This window comes from Haemaphysalis longicornis, unplaced genomic scaffold, assembly GCF_048455015.1.
Source record: "Haemaphysalis longicornis isolate Haplotype H1 unplaced genomic scaffold, Haemaphysalis longicornis Haplotype H1 scaffold_1, whole genome shotgun sequence".
NCBI classification, from domain to species: domain Eukaryota; kingdom Metazoa; phylum Arthropoda; class Arachnida; order Ixodida; family Ixodidae; genus Haemaphysalis; species Haemaphysalis longicornis.
Window position 1 is genome coordinate 73,048,310 of NW_027526203.1, and position 12,878 is coordinate 73,061,187.

Sequence of the window (12,878 nt, forward strand, 5' to 3'; positions counted from 1 at the left end):
TGGCTGCAAGCACTGGAGTACGTCAACTTCATGTCCACGGATGGCAGGCTGGAAAACTTGCCCCGTGCTGGCCCCTGTTTGACCCATCGCAGGGAACTGGTTTTTGATGCATGGTGCCTGTGGGGAGTTTCGGGACTGGCATATATATCGAGTAACTCTGGTGACATTTGTGCAGCTATGCCAGAGCCTGTAGCACTTTGCAAGGTTATGTGAAGAAATTTTGCCTGCTGGCGACAACTATCGCCCCTGGAGACACATTTCTGTGGTGGAATTTGCAAATGTTATTTTTTTTTTCTTTTCACTGCCCCGCAGTTGTTCCAAAAAGTCCAGGCGGACTTTGAGCGGCTGCAGCAAGTCGGGGAACTCGTTGGGAAGATCACCGCACGCATTGAGGAAGAGGACCACGTCGTGGACTGTGCGGCCCACGTGGACCAAGCGGCACTGGCCACAGTGAGTTGTCACGGGACGAGTGTCGCGTCGCCCTCTTGCCAAAGCACAGGACCGGGCTCTGTTAGTCTCGGAGCTCTTTTCTGGAAATGCAAGGAGTAGAGCTTGTCTGCGCAATAATTGGGGTGAGAGCTTCGTATCGGGGGCTCTGACTTTTGCTAGGCTGATACCTGGCCACTGAGGTTTTGTGTGAAAGGCTTGTTGTGGGGCGGTGGGGCCTGTAAAACAGTGCAGCTTATGCGCCGGAAAATACAGCATGTGATCTGTATAGTCTCCCCTGTGCAAACACAGTTGGGCTGCATTTTACAGACACGTCTTTCCTGCTTTGCACTAACGGGGGTCTCGAGACGGTTAAATGTTCATTTTTGGTGAAATTGCGACAGGAGAGTTTATTTCAACAAAGCCAAAGTGAAATTTATAAAGGCTTTGTTGAAAGTGCTTGTATAATGACGGCAAAAAGTAAATGCCACTAAAAAATATCGCTCTGTGTTCAGCTGCCACCACTTGATAGAAGTACGAAAGAGTTGTTAACAGTGTGTTTGAGAGAAATGCTAAACTACTTTGTAGTAAAAGGAAATGAGGTGCTGATGCCAGTTTTCCTTTGTGAGCAAGTATTACTTGAGGTTGACGCTGTGTGAATAGGAGTACACAGCCGAGTTCCAAGAAATGCATAAACTCCTCATGGATGCCAAGTTTAGTGATAATGCGACTGCGTGTATCAGGGTTGTTCCCTCCTCGATACAACTTTATTTGTGTTTCTGACGAATGTTTGCGCTCCAAGAAAAAAATCACACTGACATGACAAGAACACCTAGAAGTCGCTGTAAAGCACACGCTGCTTGTCAGAAGCAGGGCAGTTAGCTTTGCACGTTCTCGGAGGAGGAGCCAGAAATGACATCAAGCGGGCTCTCTACAGCACATTGCAGGCAGAAATGAGTTTATTTTCACGCCGCATCGCTCGCATCATTGCCCACAAAGCTTGCCTAATTTTATCGGTGCACGAGAGTTCAGGCTCGGTCGAACATCGTTGCGTTCCCTCATCCCATCGAATGTGCACCGTCAGAAGTGTGAAAGGCCGGACGTCGGCGTACCGTCTCGCCATCAACGTTGCTATTCACGAAGATCGCTTGCTTCTACAATGCAGGACGTTTCTGCACAATGATGAGTCCCACGAGGGGTTTGGTGATCTGAATGACTGTAAATGTTCGACCCACTCACTACAGAAGTCAAGTGCGCAGCAGTTCGCCTTGCTGATGTGAGGGAAACTGGCCGCCACTAGCCATGCCAAAAGTGAACAAACTTTTAGTTTCTGGGTAAATCGCGATGTTCGCCGGCTGCACTTGCGCAGTTAACCGACTGGTTTGAAGGGGCAGCTTGCAATGAGGAACATCAGTCCAAAAGGGATTTGTTTATTTATTTAGAGTACCCTTACTGCAGTGTCTCAAAATGACGAAATGTGGCAGCTGCCTCGCTACGTGGCAAATGTCATGCAGTGTCTGCAATGTACAAGTGGGAGCGCATTTGCTTCAGAGTCAACACACAGCATGCCGAGTGTTCGTACAAGAGTGTAGTGCTGTCTTGGCATGAAGTAGCTCTTTTAGGATCCTCGAAGAGTACACCTTCTTTTGAAGGTGAGAAAGAAACCTTCACTGTGGTGTTTCTTGCACAGGCCAGGGGTGGTTTTGATGGGGAAGTTTTTTGTCTGTTTATTATTCGGTGTGATACGGTTGAGTGCCCCATGCCAATGGTCTTAAAGGAGCCATTAAGAGAAAACAAAAGTTTGTTTTATTCGAAAGATTAGGTGTTTCATAGTACCCTAAGCGCTTTCCCGGAAGCAAATGATGCTTTATTCACTGAGAAATAAGGCAATTTAAGCCAAAATTTTAAATCTCCCGCTACATTGCACATTTCGTGACGTGAACAGTGGCGTCATACGAGCCGGTTCATGAAACAGATACTTAGTATGTCGGCTCCATATAGCACCCACACGCGCGAATCAAACAGGAACCGGAAAGCGTGCCGAAACCGAGACGGCGGCCATTTTAAAAATAGTAGTAAAACCTAGTGCACCCGCAGCCCTAGTCAAGGAATCGCCTGATCCGGAGAACAAAACTCTCGTTAAGAAGCTCGGGCTTGCATTTAACAACCTCACACCACTTGAACGCTCAATGCTTCTAAGTGCACGAGCGGCAGGAGTTGTGGGATACGCGGATGGACCGAAAAGCGACCATTCCGCGATAGCCACAACAGACGAACGCCCAGCCGTCGGCACCGCTGCCTCGTCAGCCCCGTCGCGACGGACGAATACAGACTGGCACGTAAGTGCCGTATTTTTATTACGGTTAATAATAGTTCAATTTCAGTAGCAGTATCGCTTATGCCAGTTGGCCAGTGTCGTGTATGGAAAGCCGTTCGCGCGAGCTCTCTGCTTCGACCAGAAAGATACGAGCGTCAATGCGCGGTGTGTACGGCATTTTTTTCCCCCAAGGTCAGAGCGCTTTGACGGCGATTTGACGAAGTCTGCGACGAGAGCCAGCATGTCCCAGGAGTGAGCTAACGTAAGGGTCCCTGCCGTAATCACTTCCTCGGAAATGAAGCGAGCACACTCGTACTTCCTTTAGCTCTCTTTCTCCTCCGTTTGCAAAGTTCACGAAACGTAGCCACTTGCTTCGCCGAGGTTCGTCGTTGGGCAGCACATGAAAGGAGATCTCCTCACCGGTGGGGATGTCGCACTCCCTCGACGATTTGCCCGTACTACATGGGCATATCAAAACGTAGCAACGAAATTTCATTGTAAAGTACTCGAACAAACTGAAGTTTTCAGTGGTTGTAAACTGGAAACGAGCTCCTAACAATAGCAGCAAGCCAACACCATTCCGAAACTGCGACGACTGTCACTATCTCGTCACTGCTTGCTGTTCCTTACTCCCCTTGTTTCTATTTTTACCTTTGCTGGTTGGCGATATGACGGCCAACCTCCTGTGAAGGGATTACGATACGAAGCAAGGTCGCGGCTGTGCGTGCTGGAACGGTTCGTTGGCCCCGAAGAGCCTCGAACCCGAAAATTCGTCTGCGCGACGGTGGCGACGGCGAGATGTCGAGTTCGGCTGGCGGTAGTTTCATACGCATTGGCGTACAGGCTTGCGTGTTTATTCGGAACTTCAACCGTTTACTCCACCGTTCTTAGTGTCATAAAAGGAATGTGCAGTATGTTTAACGGGCATATAGCTCACTATGCAAACTGGTAAGCCCTGCCTATTGCGTTTGCTTTTGCCGGCCTCCGCCAATTGCAGAGCATTCTCGTGTGACATCATAGGTTCTGTTGCGGGAAATGAGCTGGTGGGTCGCATGGTCATTCCCTTTTTTCCTAATTATGTAGCTTATTTGAGCGAAGTTTGTGTTAAAAGTGGTGTCAGTATGGTTCTAACGAGGCAATCTTTCGAATGAACCAAACTTGTGTTTTCTCTTCATGGCTCCTTTAAGTTCTCTGTCCCTAGATGGGGAGCAGTGGAGAACTCATTTACAACTTCTTTTGAGAGCAGTATTTTGTGGTGTGTTCAGCTGTAATCTAAGGTTTATACAAAAGAGACTTCTTTGCAGACCGAGGCCGGTGAGGTCGACCTGGTCCGGTGAGTAATCCTGCATTTCCAGGCTGCCTTTCTGTTGAGAAAATGAAAATACCTTGGGGGGGATTTGATGAGCCGGGAAAAATTGGTGCAATGATGGGGAGTTTTTGCACATTTCAATTTTAGTTAAAAAAAGGTGTTGGGGTGGTAAATTGTAGATGAGTGAGAATTTTGATTTGTAGATGAGTGAGAATGTAGATGAGTGAGAATTTTGCTCCGAGTAAGTGAAAAATGTAATGTTGCATGCACGCAGGAAATGCAACTGCTGATGAGGCTGTTCTTTCTGCTGGGGCTTGTGTTTCCAGTGATGACTTCTACTAGCCTCCTTCTTTGAAAACTAGGGCTCCTGAAATTGTGATGGGTATATTCAGAGGGGTCAAACTGCCTCCTTCCGTACATCTGCATGCGTTGGGCATTTGCCTGGCTTCAGGTATATGTGCTGGAGCATGATACCATAAAGTGCCCTGCTCTGTAGCTATGTTCTGTCCACTGAAGTAGAGTTGGGCAGAGTCTGCTACACGGTGTTGCAAAAGCACCACGACATTATGCCACATGCAAATGCGGTTACTAAAAAGAATGTAAATGTGTCGGAATCAGAAAGACCTTTTATTATGCCTCGGAGCTTCCTATTTCGAAATGGTGAATGGTACATAGCTTTGTGTAGATGGTTTGTCTTTTGTTTGGAGAGTCGTCTTCAATGCGGTCCTCACTGTCTCTGTTCACAAGCGGGGAGGGGAAGAGGGAGGGAGGGGTGCCAGCGCGAGCACTCTTCCAAGGCAAATGAACAACAGGAAGTGCCATGCACCCTAGCCGCGTGGCATAAGCAAAGGGGTGGCTTCTGGGGCTGAGGCAGGCAGGTGAATCAGTGGCCTGCATCCTGTAAGCTCCAGTGTTTGGTTTTTCTTGCCAGAAATGATGGGTGTGCTAGTCCTGGTTGCCGGAAAAGAACTGAGGGAGGCCCCCCTGGGGTCACCCGGGAGCTGCATTGGTGTAGTTCCTGGCCAGTTCTCAGTGCTTGCCCCGGGACCAGGCTGAGCTGATGAGTCCTTTCGTGGCCTTTTGAACTTTAGCTTTTCACACTAGGCCCAGTTCTCTGATGCACACGAATTAACGTTACGAGTGGCTTGGGTGTTGTGTGGGGCCGACCATTGGATCTCTGCAGTGGGTTTGTATGGGAGCGTCACTTTGTTCCGCCCACCATTTGAATGTGCCACAGCAGTCAGTGATCGTGGCCCATTTGAACTCCACTTGAACCTTGAACAGCAGGAACCTGCGTGGATGGAAATAGCCACCTTGTAAAGTTGTCAGAGACCAGTGTGGAAAGTGCGTCCGTCCTGCTTTAATGCATGCACCATGAGATCCCAACATGAATCGTGACTCTGCAGTTGTTTTTGAGGCGAAAAGTGGAAACGCCTGCATGCTCGAGATTTTGCCGCACATTAAGGGCCAACTGCACTCAAATTTTCGACAATGTAAAACTAATCTCACCTAATAGTACACAAAAAAGAGTGCGAAATGCGAAATACAAAGCTTCAAACAGGAACGCGAGCGACGCAAACAGCTCATGACATTGGCGTTTTCGGAATCGAAACTAAATAGAAAAGGCTGCCATTACCAGTGGCCGGACGCGACGTACATGATGGAACCGGCGGCCGCTCAGAGCCGCCTTCAAATGCGCGTGGTAGCATCGCGTTTCGCACTGTTATTTCCACAGAAGAACTCCCACTACCGTTTGCCCAGGGTAATGGAGTTAGCCGCAATTCCGACATCGCGTTGCTGTCAATCGAGATAAAGTAGACCGTATGACAGTTATTTTTATATCAGAATAACTGCCGTTGTAGAAATCCTTGACATTGCGAATAAAAAAGCAGGCCCTGATTTACAAAACTAGTTGCTCGTACGATATCCAAAGGCAGCTTTGGTTAGCCAGCACCTCGGCTGTCACATCGCTCCCTTTGAAGGGAATACACCGCAGGCGGGCGGAGATAAGTCAGTGTTTTTACTATATATTGCATGCAATCAGCTTCGTGAATACAGTTGAACCTCGATATAACGAGCCTCGATTTAACGAAATTCGCGATATAACAAATTTTTTCAAGTTTTCTATCAAAATTTTGCTAAATGCATGCATTTTTATCTCGATTTTACGAAGTAATTTCGTGCGGCGCTTCCGATTTAACGAAGTCACAGCAAGAAAGGAAGAACGAAATTCCAGTTGAGGCACGTTTTATTTTGCCTCTCAAAGCCTACATTGAAAACATTCAGTTCTTGCATTAACTCTTAAAAGGCTAAAATGAAAGAAAAGCAGAAAGCGGAGAGAAACTGCTCAAACCGCTAGCGTTCATGGACGGTTTAATAGTGCGGCCACCATTTTGACGTCTCCATCGTTGCCTACGCCAGCACCCTCTATGCTTAGGCTGCCGAAGCCTACTTCAAGCTTTTTTTTTTTCTACGCATCTTTGCTCACGGTGCTGCTCCTCTAGGTTGTGTTCACTGATAACCACATTAAAGGGACACTGAAGTGAATTTGTCAAGCTCCTGTTTTTGCTTGCACTGCGTAGACTGGCTCAAATTAGCACACTTTTCATCGTTTATCCGGTTGACAAATCGGTAATTATTTTACAAAGCGCGAAAGAAGAAAAACTACCATACGCGGTTTGCGGCGGCCGCACCAACTAAAGCTGTGACGTTAGGAGGAGCGGGCACCGTGATTGGACGATGCCCAAGGTGAGCAACCAAACAAGTTTCGGTTTCGGTTCAGTGGTTTCGGTTCACTAAAACACAGCGGGTGGCGTTGTTGGATGGGCATTCTCAATAACTCAGTAATCATCGTACCGCGCTTCTGCCATGTTGTCAGCTGTAAAAATGCACAAAGATAAGCCTCCTAGGACGGATCGGAATCATAGCATTCACTAGCCGAGACCTACGCAGTACATGAACGCCCTCCGCGTACCCGCAGACGCCCAAATGTCATGCGCTTTTCCCCCATATTTCGAGCTTGCCTCCCTCATGCCTGTATCGTAAAAAGCGTGTTCGCACCAGGCCAAGGGTCTGTTCATTCTTGCCTGTGCCCACTGCCTGCAAGCAGTCGGTGCTTATGGCAGCAGCACGCCAACGAGAACTCGCTAGCGTGCCAGTGCCAGCCTGCGCGCGTTCTGTGAATTAGTTCGTAGAGCCATGAACGTTGCGGCCCAAAAAAAGGTGAACTCAATGTAGAAAACATCGGCGGAAAACGAAAAAGTTAACTTACAAAAAAAAAAAAGCACGTAACTGCGGGGATTCGAACTCGTGACTTGCAAAATACTTACGGTGACATACCTAGCGATGACCTAGCACCCCAGGCCACTCGGCCACGGGCCGGGCTCTGCTGGCCTTGGTAATATAGGGTATATATTGTACAACCAGTTTACACTTTTATTTAGTTTTGGCATTTCAAGCAGCTTAGGTGACTATTTGTTGTATTGCGCTCGTGCAGTAAGCGTCGCCCGAGTTTCCACAATAGCTCACGTCTAGCAATTGCATTTCGTAGACGGAAAAGCGTTCGCAGATGCGTAGTCGTGCTGCTGACCGCTGTGCTTGTTTGCCCAGCGCAAAAAAGTGCTTCCCGCACCCTAGTTTTACGCTGTACGGTAAAAATATCAGTTGATTTTATTTCCTTAGTACCTATATTGACTTCGCTGACTCTTCTCCCGCCTTCAAAAGGCCTTCCTACTGGCGTACCAGTCAGCGAAGCGTCGCATGTGCGCTTGTGCAGCGCTTGTGTGAAGCGACCTTGACTTGGAGCTAGATACAGTGTACAAACTAACCAAGTAAAGAAAGGCAGATTCTTCCATTCACAAACGTGTCCTGGCTTCGTTTCAACTGAGCGAACGAATTGCGACGACCCGTCGGCGGCCGGCGGACGAAACGCTGGGCCGACTGACTCTGTCTGAAGGCCGGGGAGCCGTGCAGTAGCGCAGCCAATTGCGAGCTCGGCTCCTCTCGACGTCACACGAAAACGCCGCAGAAAATGGGCGAGCGTAAAGAGAGGAGGACAGCATTTTCGAATTAATTTTTCTACTAAATAAAATCGCGTAAACGTGCCCAGGGTGGTCGAAACATGGCCTGGGGACTCCGGACTACAATTTGCGCAAGTAATCCCGCAATGTTTACATATCACTTCAGTGTCCCTCTAATATTTTGTTCGTGAATCATTAGGTGATTCTTGTAAGCAGCATGAGCACTCCAAGGGAAAGAAAAGTGTTCCGAACAAGAGCCTGAGGAAGATTCGGTGAAACCGACGGCCACGAAAGTGGTGGATGGCATCGACGTTCGGCGGAGGCACGCAGGCGCACGCGAATGTTTAAGAGCAAGCCTTGTTAGCGCTGTCAGCATACGAGCGTCATGTAAAGCCCACCCTGGTCAAGAAACGCCAAGCACTTTTAATGGACTATTTCACTACGGCTTGAACACCGAGTGCCGGTGGCAATAAATTGCTCTCTTTGAACGCGGTCATCTTCGTTTCACCCGTGTTCATTAGACAGCTGCGATGCGGAGAAATCGGTTTCTTTAGGGGTAAGTGGGCATAACAGTAACTGGTTAATCGAATTTGGCCGGAAGATATTTAATGTAAGCTTTCCGCCTTAGCGGGAGCACGGAAGCGCTGCTCGACACAGTGAAGCGGTCCGTGTGTACTCCGCTCAACTCACAATCGTGGCTTTATCTAGAGTGTCGTGGTTGCATCACGTGCCGATACTGCAGAACCTTTGTACATGAAAAAAGTCTTTCGAAAGTTTCATAGCACCCTTCCGCTGTTGGCCCGCCGCACCCCTCAACGCCGCCACGCCTAAGCCTACCACTGAACGGACGAAAAGAGGCGTAACTTCGAACCAGCACCTCGCCGGGGTTAAGTTTACAGGGCGTGGATGCGGGTTCAATTGACAGCGGCGTTTAGTAGTAACCCAAATGAAAAAAAGAAAACAGCGAAACCTAGTCTGCTATCATATTTAATGAGGCATTGCGGAAAACGCACCGGTTTTACAACGGCACATGAACTATCGTCGGCTATCCGAATTCCATTGATTAATGTTGAAACTCTTAATTCGCACAGATTTCGCCCCCAGTTTTAGTACGAATTTCGCTTTAAGTGGAGAGGTAACTACATAGCAGTTGTTTCTGGGTGGTGGGCAAGGTTTTGAAACCTCAATAAGTGGTTAAATGAACTGTTAAATCAAAACCTCTATTTTAAGAAATTCTCGATTTAACGAAATTTCCGCCCCCAAGTACGACTTCGTTATATCGAGGTTTAACTGTATCAGCCCAGTATTTTTTGCCTTGCTGCACATCGAGAATCGAATTATAAAAGCGTTCTAAAACTATGAGCCAGCTCCAACAGCTACATGATGCACTAAAATACGAAGAAAATGTGTCTACCACTGTTTTCTACTTTCATCCGAGACATGTGCTGTTGAAAACATTTTACTTTCAAATAAACTAAACCTAACGCTGTACAAAAGTAAATACTTCATTTGGGCATTGAAAAAAATCAAGTTTATTGTTTATAACAGGAACAGTGCGTTAGCTTTCGCATTTCGCGAAGACGACGGCCGATATTTGTGCGGATGTATTTGCTATCACAACTAAGACTAATTTTGGTTCACTTAGCAAGTATGGCAAACGTCGCGCAAATGTTAATACCTGCGTGTACAAGTCTAGTTTAGGTCGCAAAATTTTGGACAGGTCTAAGGGATGGAGGTAGCGTTCACCCAGCCCAAATATTGCAAATATGAGACGCAGTAGTGCAAGTGCTCAAGAAGTTTTAAAAGATCTCCTTTTTTCTGTGATATATGCAATAGGAATGACAAATGTAAGGCAAGTGTGCCTGTCGTGGTAAAGTGTGCCTGTCGCGGTATTTTTTTTTAGCAGAAATATTTCCGTGTAAGTTTTGCTACCTCCAGAACGTTTGCAAGCGCGCGTATAGTTTATAGGCTTCTAATCTCTCTTATTGCACTGGAAAAGGCAGATATTGCAAGCTATGCAGTTAGTTTGAAAGTTGTGATGGTGACGGCGGTACAGCGCGGTGGTGTAGCAGAGAAACCCCGGGCAAACACGTCCCTGCACCCGGCGGAGCGCCGTTCAAGTTGCCGGAGGAGCGCGAGCTTTACGGGACACGTTCCGCAACATCAGTCACAGGCCGCTCGGAACTTGTTTCGGGGACTATCCGCCAGGTGCAAACGTCGTCTGCACGGAGCTACTTTAAATGACGGTACCTAGTGGGCTTTGTGCTTACGAAGCTTAGGATTTCGCCAGGGTGCTTTAAAGAGCTTAGACTGCTTATTTGGATCAAATTTCGACAAAGAAAAATTTGAGTGCAGTTGGCCTTGAAAGACCCCCAGGGGGTCAAAATTAATCCGGAGCCCTCCAGTATGGCATGCCTCGCGCACTGGTGTAGTTTTGGCGCGTTAAACCCCATGATCAATCAGTTTTGGTAGTCTCAAGTCGCAAGTTCCTTTCGGCTGGCCTCCATTAGGGCCTTGGGTTAGCGCAAGGTGGGAATTAACGCCACTTGCCTTCACAGCTGATGTCTGTGCTACATTTGGACCGTAATGTTTCTGCCAATGGAAGTTCTTCTTTACGCTCGATTTGAGGTGCTCCCTTCGTTTCTTTTTTCTTGGATTCATGTGATTTTATGCTTTTTTTTTTCCCCAAGATGCTGGGACGTTTCATTATCAAATGCTGCTATTTCCTTAGGGGGCCTGCTTCTGGTAGGTCTGTTACACGGAAGTGCTCAATTTACCACCATCTTATACTAAATTGATTGATTGATTCTGGGGTTTAACGCGCCGACGCAACGCAGGCGATGAGGCGCGCCGTAGTGGAGGGCTCCGGATTAATTTTGACCACCTGGGGATCTTTATCGTGCGCCGAAATCTCGTACACATCTTATACTAAAGGTTGTAGCATAGTGGGATCCCAGTGAACGTGTACATCGGAAACACTTTTCCCGAGTCGTATTATCTGGTGCGGGGTTGTGGGTGCATCTGCCTTTCTGTTTTGCACTCCTTTATGAAATGCGCGTCGAGAGTAGTGCCACTTCTGTCAAGGGCACATTGTGCAGCACGTGTCAAATCGTTCTGCTAAGCCCTGTGCACGAGCAGTGCAGTCTTAAATGCAGCGTTCATTGTGAGGTTGTGCTTTTTATTCCTTCCCCAATTCAGAGAAACGCACGAACATGAAAAAGCTGCTTTGCATGAGTACATCTTTAATCTCCATTGAGAAGTGTGAGTTATGAGTGACTGCATTGAAGGGGCAGCTGTTACTTAGAAAAGATGTGGAATGGTAGTGCAGTGGAGCATGTGTGGGCTACTGCCGCTCATTCTTTCAGGTGTTGCTTCGTTGGGGAACGTTCAAAGAAAAGCAAATCGTCGCTGAGTTTGTGGCTTCAAATTGGTTACGCCCCGGTTAAGTGGCTGTGGGCTTCCAAGCCCCGAGTTGCTCGTTTTGTGATGCTGCTGCTGCTGTGCTTGCACCTCCCCCCTCCCCCCTGCCAGGTTCTTCAGCAAGTGTGTGGAGGTGAAGGACGAGCTGATTGCCAGGCTGGACGACCGAGGTACCAAACGTTTCCCTTCCTTTCAAGTTCCTTCTGACTCTCTGACTCCGTGCACTTCTGACTTCTGACTCCGTGCACCGAACCACCCCTAATGCGCCAGCATTGTTTGTCAGCGCCGTCGAGGGGTTTCCCCAGGAATCAAATCTGGGGGAAGGGGAGGCTGGATGAACTATAAAAACTGTTTTTTTAGTCCACTAGTTAAATAATAGACATCTACTAACCAAATGCTCACCGCCTTGACATGTGTTTCCCTTTTTCTTTGTATACACCTGGGAGGCTGTGTTTTCTATTTATTCTGGAAAAAAAAACATTTTTTTTTTTTTAGAAATTGAGTTTTTAGCGAAAAAGGTCAGTATTCAGTTCAAATGTCTGACCATTTTTCAACGTGCTATAAGGACATTTTCAAACCTCTTGCCACGGCCAACGACGAGATTTAGGTTTTTGAAACAATGCTTAAGAAGTACACGAGTGATGGAGCACTTCTAAAGCGGGCACCAATTGTCTTTCGAGGTTCACAATTTGCGCTCACGGTGGACGCTCACCTGACGTCCACTGCAGCCAAAGCTATGCGATCATATTTTCAGAGAAATTTTGTCCCTGGTTGGAAGTAAGGCCCCTTAGGTTAAAGTAGACAAGTACATATTTTCTGTTTCTGCCTCATTAAGGACGAGCTCATTAAACCTCAGTGCTACCAGTGGCAAGGAACCATTTTGAATGCCCACTTAAAACACCAAAGTTTATTGAGCTGTAAAATTAGTTCCAAGCGATGCACCAAAAAAACAATTGTCTTATTGCACTTGCTGGGGTTCGTAGAGTTGGAAAATGCAAAGATTACAGTTTTATGACCAACACTGCTTTGCCCATTGTTCCTCCAAGAATGGGTAATTATCTCTAATTATCTTAGTAACCAATTGACGAACTCAAAAAATAATGGCATATTTGAAATCTGTTGAAAAAAGGCAGCAAGACTGGCAAGTTGCACAGAGTTTGCTTAAAAATTGAAAGAAATTGTTTTAAGAGCCGTGTCCACTGCCATCTACTAGGCACAAAGCGAGGCCTTTCGAGTCTGATCCCTCGGCATCTGATAACTCGGAATATTGTACATTTCAAGATGTAGTACAAGGACTGCGTTCCTGGTGCAGAGTAGGTTCTAGAGCACAGTAGAACAGGTAATATAGTACACAAATAGATTAAGCTGATTTGGCAGGGGGTTAGCA

General features: G+C 47.2%; 1 protein-coding gene across 3 annotated transcripts in view; it reads left to right on the plus strand.

The window, feature by feature from the left end:
* Positions 1–12,878, plus strand: part of LOC144177566 (uncharacterized) — a 102,761-nt gene that overhangs the window by 57,613 nt on the left and 32,270 nt on the right. For all 3 annotated transcript variants that reach the window (XM_077705269.1, XM_077705267.1, XM_077705268.1), the window contains exons 10-12: positions 313–450; positions 4,048–4,076; positions 11,603–11,661. In XM_077705269.1, coding sequence (XP_077561395.1) covers positions 313–450; positions 4,048–4,076; positions 11,603–11,661 — 226 coding nt within the window. The remainder of the gene's footprint in view (positions 1–312; positions 451–4,047; positions 4,077–11,602; positions 11,662–12,878) is intronic.